Source organism: Anser cygnoides, chromosome 2, assembly GCF_040182565.1.
Source record: "Anser cygnoides isolate HZ-2024a breed goose chromosome 2, Taihu_goose_T2T_genome, whole genome shotgun sequence".
Taxonomy (NCBI): domain Eukaryota; kingdom Metazoa; phylum Chordata; class Aves; order Anseriformes; family Anatidae; genus Anser; species Anser cygnoides.
The window spans coordinates 19372907-19394010 of NC_089874.1; the positions used below are offsets into that span (position 1 = coordinate 19372907).

At 34.2% G+C, this 21104-nt stretch overlaps 1 protein-coding gene across 1 annotated transcript in view; it reads left to right on the top strand.

Moving 5' to 3' along the window:
• C2H10orf67 (chromosome 2 C10orf67 homolog) overlaps positions 1 to 20776 on the top strand; it is a gene marked incomplete at its 5' end in the record, with an annotated part of 37634 nt that extends 16858 nt beyond the window's left edge. Inside the window, 6 exons of the mRNA XM_066991008.1 lie at positions 305 to 370; positions 13042 to 13145; positions 13236 to 13295; positions 18170 to 18257; positions 19637 to 19717; positions 20756 to 20776. Of these exons, the coding sequence (XP_066847109.1) occupies positions 305 to 370; positions 13042 to 13145; positions 13236 to 13295; positions 18170 to 18257; positions 19637 to 19717; positions 20756 to 20776 (420 nt within the window). The remainder of the gene's footprint in view (positions 1 to 304; positions 371 to 13041; positions 13146 to 13235; positions 13296 to 18169; positions 18258 to 19636; positions 19718 to 20755) is intronic.
• Positions 20777 to 21104: the final 328 nt, after the last annotated feature.

A 21104-nucleotide genomic window follows, 5' to 3' on the forward strand; every position in this document is an offset into this window, starting at 1 on the left:
AGAGTTTAAGTCAATGAAGTCTGTTTCTAATGTTTTTGCTGTCTTCCTACCTCATGTGACATCACACTCTATTTTGCTTACATCAAAAGAACTTTCTATGTGTGACTCGTGGCATTATTAAATCCTACCATAAAAGTATCCAGCTGTAAGTCCAGCTCCCCATCTGCGACCAGTTATAATATAAAAATGCTTGTCCGCATGTAGTCACTTGATCAGGGAGACTGTATCTAGAAAGAAATTTTAGAGAACTATGCCTGTTTATAATATGAAATCCAACACTAATTCTCATGTGTTTATATTCTAGTTGATTGAAATTAAAGAACAAATGAAGGCAGAACTTGAAAATGGAAGGCTATTAGCTAAAAATATGGTAAGATATTTACATATATAGTATTTTTGGTAAACCATCATTTACTGAAAATCTGATAAAATATACAAAAACCCTTTAATACCCCATAGATTTAATATACTTTTTTTTTGGGGGGGGGGGGGGGGGGGGGGGTCAGGAAATTGTTTTTCAAGTGATAAAACATAGCAAAAATATGTTAGAGTTTTATTTTGTGCATGTGGTATTTTGAGAAGAACAGATAAACAACAATACTAAAACTATTTTTTAAAAAACATGATTTTTTTTAGGAGGACTTGGAAAATATTTAAATGCAACATTATTTAGAAAGATTTGCTGCTGCTGTTAACAAACATTATAGGCAAAGATACAGAGTTTTGTCTTAAAATATTTTTGTATTCTGCATTAGTCTCATAAGAACACAGCCTTTTATTTTCTTTTTACATGATTCAGGAACTTTCCAGACGGCTGGTCCTTTATTTTACCATTGGACTTTTTTTTTTTCCTAGCCTGATTTCGTACTGGCTTTCACACTGATCACCACTAGTATGTCTTTGTTACAGTAAACTGACTGGGTTTATTATAATAAAAAATAAAACACAGCTTGACTTGCAATCTAAATGTGCTGGAAAAGAATATGATACTGTTTAGGAGAGAAAAGGTTGTGAATAGAAAATCAGTACCACTTCAGTTATTTAAACATTTGCTTTTCTGCAGCTTGTCAAACTTTGTGCCAAGTCATAGCTGCTTTACTTACTTTGTTTTGTTAATCTCAACACCATGTGTCTTGGGCTTTTTTAGTAGGGGGGCCAGTCCTGCAGTCCTTACTCAATTTTCAGTTTCAGTGAGTCTGGGTAAGTTTTGTAGTACTGCATTTTTTAAAATTAGAGAAAAACAAAATATAGTGTTATAGAACAGGTCTTTCAAATCAGTTGAAGAGGGTAAAAAATATATAAAATAAATAGCCTATTAAATAAATTTTAATCAGCATCTTCATAATGAAAATAGTTTATAATTCTCATGACATTTAAGGAAAATGTCTCTAACCTGAAAATGTAAGTGGGATTCTATTGGAATTAGGAAGTGATGAATGAAAGATTTTAAAGTCTGACTGTCTAAATTTAGTCTATTAAGTCAGGGTATACACTCTGCTCTTTCTAGAAAAATCTTTTTGGATAGGAATGTGCCAGTAGAGAATGCTGATGAAGTACTGCGGTCTGATTTGTGGATTTGTAAATCTGCATATTTATCAAAAGCAGCTGAAGGCATTGTTGTTAGATGATATAACTGAGAATTGATTTGGCTTTATAGCATGTTTCTGAACTGATATGTAACATGAGAAGAACTCAGACAGACTTCTGGATCTCAAATAGTAACTGAGGTACCTAGAAAAATCATTTTAAGTGATTTTACTTGTTTTAAAAATAATTTTAAGTGAAGTACAAATTGAGTTGTGATAGTTCTAGAAATCCCTTTGGAACCTTTTACACCAAAGCTTAGGTAGTGAGGTTGGATATAATCTTAATGTATGAAAAAATCCAGAGATTAGAAAAAATAAATCAGGGCAAAAATAAGTTCTCAAAATAAAATTATTTTGAAAAATGAATCAATATTGATTCTTAGATATACAATTCTGTTTATTCCCACCCCAGAGGTAGTTCCAACTTTTACCTAGAAATGCTTCATCAAAGGGGATCTTATTGAATGAACTGGGAAAACCTTTCTAGGTTAGAAATAGTCTGAGTTCAAAACAAATGAGTACGTAGCTGTCCAACCTTTGCCAAGGCTGTTGAGCGAGATTTGACCTCACTAGTCCCTGTCCTCCTAATTCTCTCTGTAGTCAGGCACACAGTTAGCAAATATCTAGGACATACATACTGTGCTGGTTCTAAGGTCCTGTAGTGCCCCAAAATAAAGACACAGAAAGCATGCATCATGGTCCCTTATGAAATGAGATGAAGATGCCTTGACTACCCTGCAGTACCTCCTTGCATTTATTTAAAATGCAACTTCTTGTGGCCTTATCTTTTCATTGCATATTATCAAACAAATCAGCATGAAATATAGCAGTAATGCAGTAAGTTAGACAAGTTAGAGCAGTAATGTGCACAGTGAATGTGAAATAACATGGAAATAAAGTGGAATTCTTATCCTCTGGGAATCAGCAAGGGAAGAAGTAGATTCCGTGAGCCCTTACACGCTTTGCTCGTTGAGACTTCTTGTTGATACTCTGGGTGCATACAAATGTGGAAATGAAAGATGGACAAGCAAGAGAATAAAAACACCCTCAGAGTCAATAGTGCTCAAGAGGAAGAGAAATGAGCACTGAGTGTAAAAAGTAATTTGTAAGTAAGGTTGGAATATATAAATCCTGAAAATATAAATCCCATGACATATGACTGGAATAGAGCATTTACACTCTCAGAAGATCTCTAAGTACTAGCAATTTTAAAAGCAATTCTTGTAGTTCTGCATATTTTGACTTCATTACAAGAAATTGAAATGTTAGAAAGTGATATAAAATGATATTTCCTAATAGCTTGAATCCTGGAAAATATAATAATGTTAGATGAACAATTACAAAACAAAATCAATAAAGAAGTACACAAATTTGAATCAATAGTAAAATTCTGGAATAAATCTTAGGGGAAAATGTTGATTTAAATGTTTTTCCCCTCTTGCCCGCTTTCATGATTCTCTCAATATTTGGGGGGTTCATTTTTTGTAAACAATATTTCTGCTTTCCTCTCATTTGAGTAATACAAATTTATGATCAATGTTGAGCAGTAACACAGAAATTACTGGCTTTGTTACAACTCAGTGCAAGCCAAGAGTTGCTGTCACTTTCTGATGTTGTTAACAGTCCCAGTTCATATCCAACAGAGTTTTCGAAGAAAAAGTGTTTTTCTCTCCAATTATCATGTCCCCCATCTGTGAACTGAAAAATAGTTTTTCACTGCCATAGATCAAAAGTGGTAACACAATTAAATTTGTATCTGCAAAAAGTCACTTGCCTTTTGAATATCCTATTTAGAGAATACTTCTTGTATTCTAATTTTAATATTTTTAATAAATTATAACAAAGAGTTGATATTAGACTTTTTCCAAAAGTTTATGCATATAATTTTGTTCATATTTCCTGGTGGTTCATTTTAGCAGCAGAAGGAGAAGAGAGATAACACTGAGACAAAACTGCAAGATGCCTTGTTTGTGGCACAGAAAGAAGTATGCAATTATCTTTTTTAAGTAAAATACAAACAGATTTTTTTTAGCTAATATTGCAAAGTGTTCTGCTTGTGTTATACCTCTATTTTATTTGTCTTAATCTAGTTTTTCCACTCTTTTCTCTAAAATCCATATTTGTGTTTCAGCTGAGTAATTAAATAATTCTGTTAAACTGTACTGGTAAGACTCTACTCTCATTACAACTTCACTCTTTTACTCTTTTTTTCCATTGTATCTAAATGGAGTTAAATAACAACACCCCTAGGCTTGGTCCTTATCCTCCACTCACTGCCCCTTTGAATTTAAATGTTCCTGGCTGTTTCTTGCATTTTAATCTAGATAGAGTGAACATGGCAGATTACAGGTCATGATGTTTGACAGCTATAATTAGTCACTAAGCCTAGCTCAAGATTTGTCCATCTGAAATCAGTTCTATTTACAAGGTAAGAATCTGCTGGAAGAAATCCTTTTGTTACCGTTTTACTGCCTAAGTAGCTAAAAATACTGATCACCATTTATAACACTAGACCCCAAATCCTAGTTTTGTCCACAGGCATTTTGTCTACAAAAATACAAGAAGCAGAGACAGAAAACTGGGATGCTGTTTGACGAAATACCTACATATTTGAAGACCAAAAGCAGCACAAAGTCTACCTTATGTACATGCCATAGTATTGCAGAAGACCAACAGGTTACTGTGCTGCACAGCACTGCAAGTTTTTAAAAGATACTCCATGTATTGAATAAACTTTTATTTCTTAGTTTCTTAAGCTGAGAATCAAGTTCATCCACAAGAAAAATATTTCCTTTACTTCATCAAGATTTACTAAGTAGGATGTGATCCTGAAGGAACTGTAGAAATAGAAGCAGAGTTTAAAATGCTGCTAGGGCATTTGGTTAAAGCTCTCACCTGAGTTACTAGCTAACAGGAAAATCCTTGGTAGGGTCTAAATAGTGCTGAGAGGCTCTTGAGAATCAGCTGAGATAACCTGTCACAAAGATCCTGTAGTTTATCCACATTTTTATACTTGTCGTGAGGTATGGTTGGTTATTATTGCAAATGTATGCACTTAATTTGTCCCAGTCTTCAAGCAACAATAACATATGCATCCTATATATATATAGTAAATGTATGTGTATGTGTATGTGTATGCATATGTGTATGCGTGTGTTTATGTGTATATGTACATATGAATATATGTCAGTACTGAAAGGCTGCTCAAAGATATTAAGAAATCATTGAATTATCTTGAGATGAAAGGAAAGATTGGAGAGAGTCTGCAAATAAAATATTCGTGACTACATAACTAATTTTTTTGAATGGCTTTAAAGCTTAGTGTAGTTTTGAAAAGCCTATTGTCATCCACCATCCAAACACTTTAAAATATGCCCATGGTCAAATAAATATATTAACTCCACAAAGCAGTTCATTTAGGGAATTAATTTGTCCTTTATGAGACTCTAGTTTCATTTGAAATGGCATGGGAGGGGATTCCTGTGGCAATGGCCTCAATGATTTTATAAGTAAAATATATGTCTTTATATTACTATTGATGTTAAAGGAGTTATTTTCCATTTATGATCTCATTTTTTCATGAATGATCAAAAACACTTCTTGGATTTACAGAGAGAGAGAGAAAGTGTGGTCTGCTTTATATAAGTTGTCCTCAATTTCCAAAGACAGCCTGTTCTTGTAAGTCCTTCTACTCACTTGCCAGATTTGGAATCCTTTAAGTATAAGAACATGTGAGAGTAATACGGAGAAATCTTTTAACATTTGAAGGTTTTCCTTTAAAACTTGTACTTTGCTCCTTTGTAAGAATGGTTAGCACTGTGAATCTATTAGAGTTAGTTGTTTGAGTTATTTAAACCATCACTCTACCATGAGTTTTATGGATGTGATTATAATCAAATAAGAATATAATTTATCATCTGTATGTAGTACCACATCCTGTCATTCACCAAAAGTCTGAGGAAAGTTGAACGGTTTGGATTTCTCTTTTGCTATGAGTTATATTGTATGTATTTTAGAAAAATATTTGACTGAAAATGTATATATATTTGAGGACATTCTTTAACTTTTGCAAAATATTTTTATATCAGAATAAACATAGAGAACCATTATAAAAAAGAAGGATTTTTTAATGTTTTATTATCCCTAAAGTTAGATTGAAGTTTCACAATGCCTTTGAGTAAAGGATTATTGATAGCTCTGATCTTCCTAAAAGTTTAAATAATAGGAGAATAAATAAATAAATAAATAAATAAAAAGAACTCATGACGCTTAGAAGTTAATATCTAAATCAATGTGTTAATCAGCCTCACTTTTTGAAGTTGGATTTCCTTCAACAGTTATTTGACATATCCTATTAATTAGAGTTAGATTTGGAAATCTGCAGCATGTGTTGAGAACAAGCTATATGTTGAGATTAACTGAACATCTAGATTAGTTGAAACGTGTCATATTTGAAAGTGATATTTGATTGTCTTAAAACAAAAAATGGTATACCATTAGTAATTATCTGTTTGTTACTGAGTTACATCTCAAATGTTATAAGCATAGAGGAATATCCTTTACTAAAGAATTTACTTTCTACCCATATGTAGTGCATTTGGTATCATTTAAGTACTGGTTTGAAATGTACCCAGATCTCTACTTGCCCTAAAAATTTAATCATACAGTAAAATCTTCACAGCAACAACATGGAATTTCAATCTCAATAGCAATAACATAAAATTCCAACAGAAATTCAGCCTCTGTACTATCTACAAAACATTTTTCATTTTAAGGACAATTTCCTTGTCAAGCACGAGGAGATTTTTGTCCAAAGCCCACCAGAAAAGATCCTTAGATACTATGAGAACAGTCTTGCTATAGAATTTTCCCTGGTCATGCATATCCTACCCCCTAAAGATTACACAGGGTTTGAAAAAACAGATCTTCATGAGAAACTTGGTTGATACAGCTGTGATGTTGAGAGGTGAGGGGATGATGAACTGTAGGCAATACTTACAACATTTCCATGCTCAAAAAGTCTAGATGTTTCTACATGCTTATGCTTCGACTTTCCAGCAAACCTTTCTGAGTGTTGGGCTGCTCTGTTTGAAGACTAGAGCTTTAAGCTACAGGTAATATGGGCAGTTGCAGGGAAGGAAAGATATGAAACTGAAAAGTTAAAAGAAAATTCCAACTTATACTGAAAAATAGCACTTAACATTTGTGCATGAATCATTCTTCAGATATCATCTTTTATCCCAGTACACTTTGATAAAATGACAATTTCAGTTTCTTCAGTATTTTATTAGGTATATTTTTTGTGGTTGCAAATGCTCTTTTTTCCTCTTGCTTCTTTTAGTATTTTGTGAATTTTCCTGTTAGAAACATGTCAGGAGTACCTGAGGAACTGAAGGAGATCTCGATTATAGTTTAACCTTTAAAATGACCTATCCTGTTTTTTCTCCTGTTAGAAATGTTTTGAGGAGTTTGAAACACTGCTTACATTTTTCTGTATTCCTTTTAATTATTGATTCTCCTGTTCTACCATTTATTATCCTTGGTCATAGGCTATTTTTTGACCAATCTGGTGCTGCTGTTTCACAATCTTTCTCTTTTCTTTTCCCCTATTAGCTGAATGTCTAAGGGTATACCATCCATAATAATCATAATTCTATTATGGTTTTCTACTACTCATACAGTTGTTCTTTCTGGTGTCCAGAACCCTTCATAATTGCTATTGTGCTTTAAAACATATCAAAGACAGTAGGATTTTGACTTGGTGAATTAAAAATTATTAAACCTGTATTGTTTGGTATTGATATTGATCAATATTGATCCTACAAGAGAGTACATGAACATTCCTCCTCCACTCCTCCACACACCCTTTTAAAAAAAAAAAAAAAAAAAGAGCAAAGCACGTTTATCCCCTTCAATCTCTGAAGTAAGAGGATAAACGCCCAGACCTGACTACTCTTCAATGGCCATCCCAAGGGCCACTCTGTGGATGTCCAGGCCTAACCTGGCATCCTGCCCATAACTCTACAGCTCTGGGAGGATGGTGCCTCTCAGAAACCACATAGACTTTGACATGGCCTTAAGTGTTTTAAAGGTATAATCTACTGTTAATGAATAGAACAGTAAATGATATCGGTACGTTTCTGCTGTATAGGGTTTTTTAATTTTTTGAATGTGGGTTTGAAGGAGCACACAACAGTACAGTCAATAAAGTTAAATTACTATTCAATTACTATTAAGTACACATATGGTGTTAGCTGATATTTTGCTCAGTGTTTATATTGTAGCGAATTTGGTTGTGTAATTTTGTTTTGTAGGTAGAGCAGGGGACACCTGCATTCGCCTTAGAAATTTTTATGTATCTAGATGGGGATTGTATTTACACTGGAAAATCCATTTTGTTATGAATGAAGATACTGAAAATAATAAGATATCTGCTTATACTCGGTTTCAGTGGCAGCAGATGACTGCATACTGCACTGTTGACAAAATAAGAGGTAGATACAAGAAGAAATAGTATTTAGTAGGAAAACAGACTATGGAAATGGAAAAGTACATCATTCTAGCTAGTCCCATCAATGAGGAGGTTTATCTTACTGAATATTTTTTCGTTATTTCATCCATTTAGAGCAAATAATTCATATTTAAGTAATGTAATGGTGAGAAGGATATAATAGTAGAGCAGAAAGAGTGTCAAAGAGGATTGCCACAGTTCTCCTGAAATCTGTTTCATAGCTTCATTACTTTTATTTTTAATTCCATTTCTTGGGTTCATTCTGTTCTCTATCTTCCCTAAATTCATCCCTTAAATCCTAGTATTTAATACAGACCAAATGGTTTTCTTCCTCAGTATTTATATTCTTCAAGGTTTACTCAATGTTATTGCAAAGTCTTACAATAGCATTATAATTATTAGTGTTGAAATCTGTTCTGTTGATAGTATTGAGGTTCACTCAAGTTTGCCTTTTTTTTTTTTTTTTTGAACTTAACTAAACTAAAAGGAATTAATTTTCCATAAGATCTTAACAGAAATTTATAAAACCATTTTGATGCCACTTGTATTGCAAGCAGCGGAAGCTGTAAGTACATCCAAAAAGAGGGCGGTAACCTTTGGCTAGTACATACATACGTACAACTTCTAGATTTTTTTTTAATTTTATTTTTTACAGTGGCTGAAGTAATTGTAATTTCATAATTTATGCAAGAAGAAAGAAGACTCTTGAAATTCCCCAAAATGGAAGATTCCCAGGTCACTGTGTCTGATATTTAGAACACTCCTCTACATTAGGTAGAAAGTGAAAATCTGTCAAGCCCCATGAGCAGGTCTATACACCCATGAATGTTCATCCCTCTCCAGCTGGGCCTTTTTAGCTGTTCAGTCAACAGTGTTCACGTTTAGAACCGTTCAGGCAATTAGGAGTCTTGCCCAGGGTGAAATACTTTCTGGTAATATGAATGGATTTTTGTTCTAAGTAGTATATGTTATATTTCAAACTTTCACCTTTAAAGATGAAAATGAGATTGGCAGTAAGGAGACGTTTGACCAAAATTGCCAAGTGCTCCTTCCTAGATGTATTTTTTCCTAATGAAGAAGTTGCATTTCCAGTGTCTGAAAGCTGAGTCTATTTGAACAGTGGATGGAAAGCATAGTGAGCATGAAAAACTTCAGTTATTAAATTCTGTCTATGCTTAATTTGCTAGAGATTAATTACGTATTTGATTACATACAGAAATATGTGAAATGTCTTTCCTGAAATATGATTATTATCATCATAATAATAATAATATGTTATATACTAACTCATGCTACAGAAGAGCAGAATTTCCCTACCAAAGTTAAATTTTGGAATCCTTGTTCAATAGGATTCATATTTTGATTTTCAGGAGGCAATGTTTAGATCAAGTTCAGTTCTTTTACATTGCCTGAGGTAGTGAGGTGTTATAACCATGCTGAAACCATAGCTAATTAATTACTTCCTCTGCTAAATATATGGTTGGTTTTCATCTCTATTAACAGGTGTATCAGGTAGACTTGATGTATGTAATAAAATCAGGTATTTTTGCCAGTTGTTCTATTTGGTTCCAAATAACATGCCGTCATAATTCCTATTACATAAAAGCTTACATAAGTAAATAAATATATAGTTATGTGCTACAAATACTTCATTAATGACACAGAGAAAGGATTTCCTGTAGAACAGATGGCCCTTGTAGTGTTAACCAAACTGTTCATCTATACCAGCATTGTCTGGACCCTAATGCCCTCAGGCAAGGGTCCGACCCAGTTGTGGAGAGGCTCCATGCAATCATGACAGATGGCCATGTGTTGAGGCAGCCCAAAGACCATGCATATGTACCAAGGGTAGTTGTCGAGAGCTCAGGCTCACAGTGGAGATTAGTCAGTAGGCTTATGGGTCTCCTACTATGAACAACATTAATGTAAAACAAATGAAGGCACATGAGAAGTTAAATCTAATGGAAGGAAGAAAGCAATAGTTTCTCAGCCCTTCACCCATGTTTCATTGGGTAGATGAATAGGGGGCAGAAATTTGTTTCATTAGCTTCAGTCAGTCTGCAATGAGTTGAATGACTGACAACAATAAATACCTAAAATGATACATTCCCAATTTTGAAAAGCAAAAATGAAAATGCACTAGTATTCCAAGTGGTTGGAACATGCCTATAATGTTTAGTGTTTCTTAGCTATTTTATATATAAATCTGAATACAATCTTAACTAACCCTTAGGTTTTAAAACTGAAGGATAAGAAATACAGTTTAAATAGCAAGAACTTTTCTGATCAAGATATTAAGACTCCTTCTGTGTTAGGAATATGGTTCGATCAGTTGGATATGCTCTTGAAATGGAGCTGGAGTCTCACCTTCAGAAGATGATTTTTCATCCAGTTTATGGTTGCTTTCCATATTTGCAAAGAGCTTTGCTCTTCTTTTCAGAGAGGAAGAGCATAGTTTTGACAGATACACAGATTTCAGAGAAAGAAACTAAAAAAAAAAAAAATAGAATATCAAAACATAGTTGGGGTTGAAGTGATCTAATGAGAAACAGGGTAATGGTTTGCAATGAGGAAAAAGAGTGAGTTGGAAAAATACAATGGAAGGGAATTCACACATTTAAAATTGAACAAGTTGAAGCCTAAAAAGTAGCTACTGTTAGCATTACTTTTAAAGTTTGACGTAAAATAAGGAAGCACAGGTGCAACTCTCATTCATTTCTTTTTGACTGCCATCCTGAACAGGAGTTCAGTGCCACTGCTTCCTCAGGGGATCACTCCTAGAGCTAGGAATCTTCAGATTAGGGGAAGTCATTAGATGTGGTCCCTTCTACCCTGACATGTCCCAGCAGTAAGTGAGGGGATCAGTAAGGGTTACAGGAGCCTCTTTGCCTTGTATTTCAAGGAGCTCTGATCTTTAAAAAGAATCAGAAGGAAAAAAAAAAAATAAGCTTGTGACTTTAGAGCTCCTTTGCACAATGATTGCCTGGTTTGCTATTTTATGTATAGTTACAATGGGCCTGTTTCTATTTTTACAAACTCTCCATTTGCCCAGCTATATTGCCACAAATCCGGGACGTCACACCAGTGTAAAAACAATGTGAGAAAGGAGAGTTTGATCACGTGATTGTTTTTGCAGTCATTTAGTAATAATTAATATTTACAATTAATTTCATTTGATTTTTTTTCATAGTATGTAGATAAAAATGACTTTCCTTTATTTAAAAAGGCCTGATAACTCTGCAGTGCTATCTATTCTTTAATTCTGGTGTTTACACCTCTGAACTGGCCACATAGCTACCAGCATGTGTATTTGAAAGAAAGTGGAATGTATCTGCAGCTGAAAAAACAAAATGATGATTTGATCTGGATAGGATTAATACAAAACAATACTGACAGTTTGAATTTTCTGTTCAAGCAGACAGGTGTATAATGTATTTGATTTACCAGATCCATGTCCAGTATGCCTGTATGGAGAACCCTGGAAATATAACAGAGATTAAATGTCTCTCTTGGAAGACAGAATATTTATTTGTGTGAGGTGTGAAGAAGCAGCAGGGGGGTTGGAATTAGATGATCTTTAAGGGTCCCTTCCAACCCAAACCATTCTATGAATCACTTAGGTTGGAAAAGACATTCAAGCTCATCGAGTCCAACCATAGCCTGACCTACTGAGTCCCATCACCAAACCATTTCCCTTAGTGCTATGTCCACATGTCTGTTAAATACCTTCAGGGGTCCCCACCCCTCTCTACCACTCTGCCACTTCCCTGTGCAATGCTTTAGCTCCCTTTCTATGAAGAAATTCTTCCTAATATCCAATCTAAACCTCCCCTGGTGCAACTTGAGACTGTTTCTTTGTGTCCTGTTGCTTCTTACTTGAAAAAAGAGACCAACACCCTCCTTTCTGCAATCTCCTTTCAGGTAGTTGTAGAGAGTGATGAGGTCTCCCCTCAGCCTCCTTTACAAATACCTTACAAAACAAAAGAATGAACTTACTGACAAGATGATCTTTTAATTATTACAAGCTAATATGATCGTCTATATATTATTTATTTTTACATCTATGTATATACACACTGACCCTTTTTAAAGTCTGTGGATGTCACAGAACTACTGCTTCTTTTACCTTTTAGTGTTAAAGTAATGCTATGAGTAGACATTTATGTAGCAGCTTTATCCCAGGACCTCATAGAATTTCTCATGACATTTAAGGAAATAGAAATCAGAATCCCAGAAAGGAGAGTAAAGATCCAAGGTCACACAGACTGTGCCTAAGCTGAGTGATGGGGGCGCTCTATTGGCACCCTCATAAATACTTCCATCCAGTCACCCAGACTGGAAATTGACCATAGCTTCCTTCTAAATCCATGCACCTGGTTTTTCCTTGCTCTTACCCTTGATGTGGGACTGATTTGAGTCAGAACATCCACACAACACCAAAGATTAGGAATTATTCCTGGGCCCAGAATAGACACAATCATGAAAATCAGGGTTAGGTCTAAGAATCAAGAGTTCAATTCTTCGTTCTAATTTCTTGACCGTGTATTTCCACACGCTGCTGGTTTTGCTATGGAAAATTTGTAGTGATAGGTCTTGAATACTCCTCCATTTAAGGCAACAGTAATTTTACCACTGATAGCAGTTAAGATGAGGTTCAGACACATAAATGGAGGACAAGATTGCATTTATATACCCACAGTGCTGTTTTTGTTACAGTTGCCAAAATATTGCTTGTCACAGCCCTTAGAAACAAATGAAAAAATGAGCCGACTGTGAATTTAGGTTATAAGACCCTTTTTTTTTTTTTTAATGGAGTACTGGAAATATCAAACAGCCCAAAATAGGAAAACTTGTCCCAAGAACAGCACTGCATATGAGCAAAACTTTGTATTTGTTTTTTACAAAGTTGACTAAGAAAATAAACAGTGTTTTACTTACATTTAGATAACATGCGTAGCACCTGAGCAGCAAGCTGCTGAAAAGACCCTGACTGCAGAAAATGAGAAACTGAAGAAATATAAAGGTCAAGAAAGGCAAACCACAGCAAGGTAGTAGCCAATATTTTTAAGATGGGCTTTGAAGACATTTAAGAAGCCCCTACATTTAACTACTTCTTTTTATGCTTTCTTCTATCTTAGAAAGGAAGTTGAGCAATGTAATATGATATGGAAAAAGAAATTCCAGATTCTACAAAACAGGTTTAGTATTATAACTCCATCGATCACATTTATAAAAAAAGGTCTATAGACTTTGCAAATTATATTCATGAAAATGAAAGTAGTTAAATATATTGTTCAGTTACCTAGTCATTAACATCTGAGGACATAATAGCTAAGTCTAAAAATTGAAAATAAATAACTGCAATAATTTTGTTCACCTGCTTGTAACAACCATAAACACTTCAGACAGGTAATTTTGCATGATTTTGTTAATAGTACTCAACATTTTTAAAAATTGAACTGGTGTTCATGCTTTTAGACTACATGTTTCTTTAAGCCTGCCTTCTCTGGCAGGCTTGAATGAGATTTTAAGCTGTTAATACTCTGGTTCATTACCCAATTTGTTTCTCTGTGTCTTCTTTCCTAATGCTCCTTTTTCCCAGCAATCTTTTTCATCTCCCTTGTTTCATACTTTTCTGTCACTTCCTTTTCTCTATCCCAGAATAACAGTGCTTTAATCTGTTTTTTCATGCAGTTGCAGTTTTCTTTAAAACATACACTTTTACTCAGATGGTCTTCTTTGCTATATCCAGCCTCTCTACAATCTTCATCTTCCTTCTTTGCACTCTGAAGTATTTGGGCTGAAACATGCTGATTTGCTGAAACTCACAAATTTTCTCATTGTCAAATGTAATGAACTTCCAGCCAGTGAACACTAAGGGTCCCATGGAGCGCTGCTCAGTCACGGAGACCTGTTGAGAACTGTGCTTCTGGGTCACACGGTTCCAGCATAACTGCTCACGACATAGCTTCCTGATTTGCTATGAAGTTGTGACTGAAGTTGAAAACCTTGGAAAAGCTATGAATTCCCTTAGTCTAAAGCTGGTTCTAGCACAAATCCTGTTAATTGGAAAAGCCTTATGGTGCTTCTAGGGTAGGTAACACTTGAACAGCCAGGTGTGCTACGACTACATCTACACTGACCAAGAATTTTTAATGGTGCAGATACCCACATCACTCCTTGGGTCTTGGTTCCCAGTCAGCCTCAGTGTATGTCTACTGCTTCACTCAGTTGGATTAAAGCAACCACTTCATCAAGATAAAGCCCTAGAGCAGTTCTGGTGCTTGTTTGTTTCCTGTAGGCAGTACAGATTAGACGGCACTAGGTTTGGCTCACTCAGCATTGTGCAGTCCCCTGCTTCTATCTCTAGAACACTTGAGTTTTCAAATACACCCACATAACATCAGGCTGCACGTATGCAACATATTTGTTTGACACCATTTTCATAGGCCATGATGTAGTTCAGTGCTATTTTAGGTAGAAAACTACAGATTAAGAATATCTAAAATCCACAGTAGTGTCCCATGGGACCAATATGGACCCATATGAATGTAACAAGTCCTCTCTGGAGGGCACTAGTACTGATCAGTGTGGTCAACAAGTTGTGTGGCATCTTTCTGGGCTGTGATTTTCTCCATCCAGAAAAATATTTAGTAGCGTGTATCCAATGTATTGACATCCACTCAGGATTTTTAGTCTCTGAAGAAACAAGCAGGATTTACTAGGACTGAACTCCACAGCACTTGGGGTGGAAAACCTCGGTAGTCTCACTTCCAGCAAGAGTTGTCAGAGCTTTCAGTCCCTACTGAGAACATAGGAACTGGAGTCTGAAAGCTTTGGGATAAGATGTGGAAACTGCAGGATTTGTAGCCAAAAGTAGTTTGCGTATGTTGCCTAGTATGGCAGAATATGAGAGCCCTAGCAGATGCTGGATGACCTTAAGAAGTTCTTGGTGATATCTTTGCTACTATTCTAGGGATGAATCAGACAAACTAATTTCAAATTTAGAGAGTCCGGAAGGAATCTATCTAACCTTGTAAACACTATATTTATTCTTTCTGAGATTTTTTTTTCAGAATTTCAAGCTCGTATCAAATCCAACTGGACTGATACCATATTTTAGAGTATAAAATTTGCCTCCAACTGCACATTCTACTGTATTTTGGACAGTTCTTTTGCTGTTTTTTTGTTTGTTTGGTTGGTTGGTTGGTTGGTTTTGTTTTTTGTTTTTTGCTTTTGTTGTTTTTTTTTTAATCTCCACAACATTGCTCAAAGGTGTGGAAATACAGTAATTCCTGTCCTACAAATGGTGAACTGTAATGAAGGTACATCCATTGCACATCAAACTGTACTGTACTTTGTGCTTGTGCAGTTTGATACAATACCTCTAAGGTCAGTGGAGAGTTTCTTGTTAATTATTCATTGAATTAGGCCCCAAGTTATCCTCTCATCTAAAAATTGTGAGAATACGTTATGTTGATATAATGATAATATAATGACAGTGTTATCAGTGTTCTTAGTAATAATGCAAGTCTCTGTAGAAAAACAAATTTCTATTATTGTTATCTACTCGGGTCTATCTTAATGGGTATTTACTGTGTTACCTAAATAGGTTGGTTCTAGCAGATTTTTTAACAGAGACCATTAAAACTACTTGCTTAAATAGGAGATGTATTTGTCATTTTATATATAGCTAATCGTAGTAGTATCATAGAAATGTATTACTTTTGATAAAAAGCCAATTACTGGTGAGATACACATAGTCTATAGGAACATCTTTATTTTTGCTTATTTTTTTCTGATGACTTATTAAAGAAGTGCAAATTATTTTCTCATGAATTTAGCTTCACATAGCCATAAATTATAATTTTATTCTACTCATATTTTAAAATTTTAAATAAAAAATATGTGAGCCCTCTTGTGGCCAGAATAACTTCTATGTGTTTTATGAATATCATCAATACCTGTGCATCCTGATGGATGAAGAATTTCTAGAGAACATCGAATGTAAATATGATTAATTAGTCCTTTTAATGTCAATTCTCTTTCATTTTTGTTAACAATTATATCCATTTAAGTTTTCCTTTACTTCTTTTAACTTTACTATCTGTAGCTGAAATGCCCATGAAGCTCTGGTTTTGTAACCAGACACAAACACGGCACAGAACTCCAGACTTTCTGATATCTTTATGCATTCTGGTATAATTGTTGTGAAAGATGCTAGTTAATGTAAAATGGTTTTCGTATTTATTTATTATTTTGATGATACAAGCTTTTTAAAAAATCTTTATAAATATCAAAGACTTGAGTCATATAGGACCAAATATGATTATCATGTCGAGTCATCTTCTGGTTATTACTTAACTGAAGCTGAACTCTCTGTGGTTATTTTGAAGCAAAAGAGACTGTATTTTGCTAGTTGTACTTTCATGACAAATACCAGGGAAAATAATCCAAACCATCCAAACTAAATGCCCTTACTTAAGGAAAATTCTTATCAACCAATACTTTTTTTTGAGCTTACCTTAATTAAAAAGGTTTGTTTCAGCAGTTTAATACCTTTCTTTGTAAAGAAAGAGGAAAAAAAATTACAGCTGTTCAAATTACCTCATGAGCTGGACCTTGAGAAATTAGGTAGCAATTTTCATTGATTAGATAAAGTATCAGCACTCTGTGGTTAAAGTTTTAGTAAATTTACAGACAGGAAAAGGACAGTAGTTTAAATTCAAAGGGTGCATTCTACCCCTCCATAGATTTTTCCACTGCATAGATTCTGTTACTTTACTCATACATTTAATTGAATATACTTAATGAAATATATTAATGGTATTTTAATGTATATGTGTCCCATGGTTTGCCGAACATTTATGGGTTATTTGTTCTAATTTTGCTGATCAATAGTGTTTGCTTAATTATTTCCCCTAAGGCCTGAAAAAGATACAAAACTAAATTTTCTCTAACTGGTTATTTTGAACTTGTGCTAGAGAGAACTGTTTTCTGTTACTCAACCTACTCCTGTACCATGGTGTTTGTGGTACTTGTGTAAAATTATTTATTTATGACAGCTGTGTATACCTGTTAAAGAAATAGACTATTGACATGTTTTTTATATATAATTTTTTTCATTTTAATATGGCCTTTTATTTTTGTTTTCTGCTATGTTGTGATTAGCACAATCTTTTCAGTAGCATGAAAGCAAATTAAAACCAGAGTGTATTTGTCAATTCATTCATTGTCAAACTGCATGTTTTTTTCTTAGAAAAGTAACATACATTCATACCTCAAAAGAGATGCCATATTCACAAGCATACTTGATGTTCATTGATAAAATGCATTTTACCATTGCATCCTTATTATAAAATATCAAGGGACTCTTTACAAAGAATGACCATCTGTAGAATGACCAGAATTGAAGATTTAATACCTGACACCCTATAGAAATAATATACACAGGACATACACAATAGTTTTAGAACATATGCCAAAGAAGAGGCAAAGGTTAGTGCATTTAGTAAGGAGAGTTAAAAGTCAAACTTAACACTCATTATTAGTGAAATCAACTTTCTCATTTTCAAAATCTGAGGGAATACAAAATTTTATTTGGGCACAGCAGTGGGTAGTAATTTATAGACTGTTTGCTTTCCTTAAATAAGAGGAACTCAGCTGCAGGGTTTTTTGATCAGCTGAAATTTATGAAATAGAAGTTGAACTTTAGGCTATGCAAGATATGGACAGCTTTCTGATTCCAATGTTATTTTAAATGGAAGACTCTCCTAGGACAAGCCACTGCTTGTGAAAGTGCTCTGAAATTGAATTCACAATGATGAACAATCGTACAAGGTAGCTTGAGGCTATACTCCATCCATATTTATTATATAACTGCTATCCTCCATTTATATTTAAGAGTCTCTTTTATTTCCAGCTCTGGAGTCAATATCAATCAAATTTCTACATCATTATAGTTATTTTGTTACTTTAAAAGATCAATTTTAATATGTTTTTAATTTTATGTATTGTAATTCTTAAGAATGACAACATAATATAAGTTCATTTCATGTTAAAATCCTTTCAGCCTACATGCGATTAAGGACGAGATGTTTCTTAGACAGACCCTGCAACACCAGTTAATAGCACTTAAACGTACATCTTTTGGTGAAACAGTAAGTAAAGACACAGCAACTGGGTTATTTTATTTAATGCTTGGTTTTTATCGCTAGTTGTTCTGACCTTTCTAATATAACAAGACATAAAAGCCAGCTGATACCATAACGTCAAACATATTTGATAGTGAAAATGGTAAATCTAACAGAGGCAGATCGGCAAAGCTGGATTAACTCAGCTGCCTGCAGTGCAATCTTGTGTGCATAATTTGTGTGTACAAATAACATGTAAATAGTACCTTGATATATATAGTACCTTGAAATACTGGAATACATCACTAGGTTAACATAGCATACATCTGCAGCATATGAATGAACCATAATGTCAAATTTTTAGTCACTTTGTGAATTCAGACTAAGACTGTAGCCCCTTGTACCCACCTGATAGCAGGTAGAAGGATCAGGAACTATAAGGTTTGGCCTGTTTCTTGTCCTGCGGGCACTCTCACTGGAAGTCTTAATGAAGTTAAAAGCTATCCATCTTCCTCTTATGCAAGTGGCACAACACCTGAGAGTGAAATTTTCATCCTCCATTAAACTTCCAGGGAAGTTTAATAGGGGGAAGATATATTCTAGATTAAGGTAGAGGACTAGCACAGACTTCTTGCTTTCTGGACCAATGGAGTAGACACAACAGTAACTCAGAATCCTTTGGGTTTAATTTAAATCTTTTATATTTCAGAAAGGTCTTCAGTCTTTGGATGGACCTGGGTTAGGACAATTTCATATTGTACCTAACTCGGGTCAGATTATCTTCTTGCAAGCTAGAGATACAATACACTGGCCTTGGAGATCCCTTAAGAAAATCCCTTAAGAAAAGGATTTGGGCAAAACAGAAATAAGAGGTGTAAATGTTTAAAATTCATTTATTGTGTGGCAGTTGGTCTTAAACAGAATTATTTTTATTTCCTTCATACAGAATCATATGAGTTTTGTCCCGTTTTGTGCTGTTCTGACAGCATAATAAGAATTTCAGGGAGAATAAAGACGAATGGAACTTGTCAAATTGAAAATGTTTTGAGTTTATCATCTCTAACATAATGAATGCTCAAACAAAATGCTAGGTTAAAATATTATTTTCCATTGATATTCTCCTGATAAAGGAAATATATCAAATATATTCATATATCAAATTTAGTTGCAAATATATTCAACTCTCCATGTAAAAGATTTGCAATTCAGCTACAGTCAAGCTAAAACATATTCCTCTGATTTGGGAAGGATTATACACTGATTGCAATTCCATACTCAACATGAGTCAACAAAATGCATCCTTTTCAAAATCTTTTATTAATATTGGTTTCTTACATACCACTTGTATGTCTTAAGCTACACTGTCTTGAAACATGTTTAGTATATGAGTGGCATTTCACTTACAGATGGTTTGCCCTGTTTATATTGAAAATGATACAAAAGGTATGAACGGATCCAAAGCTGGTTTATGTTCACCTTCAACTTTGGTATGTATTTTTTTTAAACATAAATGCCTTTAAACATGTTCTGAAGTAAATAACGACAGCATTTTTGACAATTTTGTGCATAAGATAAGACTCCTATATATCCAAGAGTCAACATTTATCTTTGCATAATGGAAGATAGTTTCAGAGAGAATTTCTCAATGTCATACAATGACTTGCTACAGAGACAGATATATGTAATTTCCTGTTTTTCTACAATACGAATTATGATTAGTTAAATGAATTTTATATGATTGTAATGTTTAACATATTCATATCTTCTATATTTTTTGTTGTCAGATGCATGCAATAACAAATATTTGTGTAAAGCAAGACATATTTAGTTTTAAAGCCAATGTAATTTAAAAAAATAAATCATTGTGTTTGCAACATGAACGTAAACTGAAATAACATTGCCCCAGTGAGTAACAAGACCAATATAAGCCTAATTCATCTAATACCAAAATAAATGGGGAGACCACAGCGATGTAAATGAGAAATGAATGGGATTCTAAAGTAGGGAACAGTACAGTTGTCCAACCCATAATGGTTTATCTGGTCTTGCTTCCTTTTAAGCCTAATACCTCAGTCTCAGTGGGTGGATTATCAGATTACTTCAGGGGAGGGAGAATTATACACCCGATTTGTGAGCACAGATATAATCTTTATGAGAAATATATGTCACTCAACTGGGATTATTTTTCAAAATTCTGACATCTAACACAATGTGAACATAAAAGTCTATATTATATTTAAGTAGTGAATAGGGGAGAATAAGATATTGTTCAGGCTTCTATAGGTAATTACAAAAAAAGATACCAAGGTTACAAAAATAGTCTGAGCTTTCCATTTTAACCATCAATTCACATAAATTTAATAAAGAACAATTTTTTGTGAAAAGCATCCTGATTCTGTATGTACAAACTACGTTTATTTTGGGTTGAGTTAGAGATATCATGAGTATGGTGATTGTTCTGGCAGATTTGATCCACAGGACAATTTTGGTCCTGGAAACATTTAATTGTCTCTATTGTTTTTCAGCTAGTGTTAACTGTGCAGTGATAGATAAATAATAGCAATAAGGACAACCATGAAGAAAAACGATATGTTGAATGTCACAGTATTTCGCATCTTCTGAGTAACCATCTTCTTTTACCTAGTTCTAGTTAGCTTTTTGCCGAGCCTATGAGAAAAGAGGTAAAATCTGTATGTTTTTGGAAAGTGAATTCAGTGTCTGTCTTTATCAAATTTTTTCCCCATGCAGAAGGCCTAGACAGTCATGAAATTAAAGAGAAGAGGGATGGTTACTTGGATCTATTACACTTGGTGGTAAAGGAGGTGACTATTTTATCTCACCTAGAGTACAATTGGAGGAGATTTTAGAGGCTGG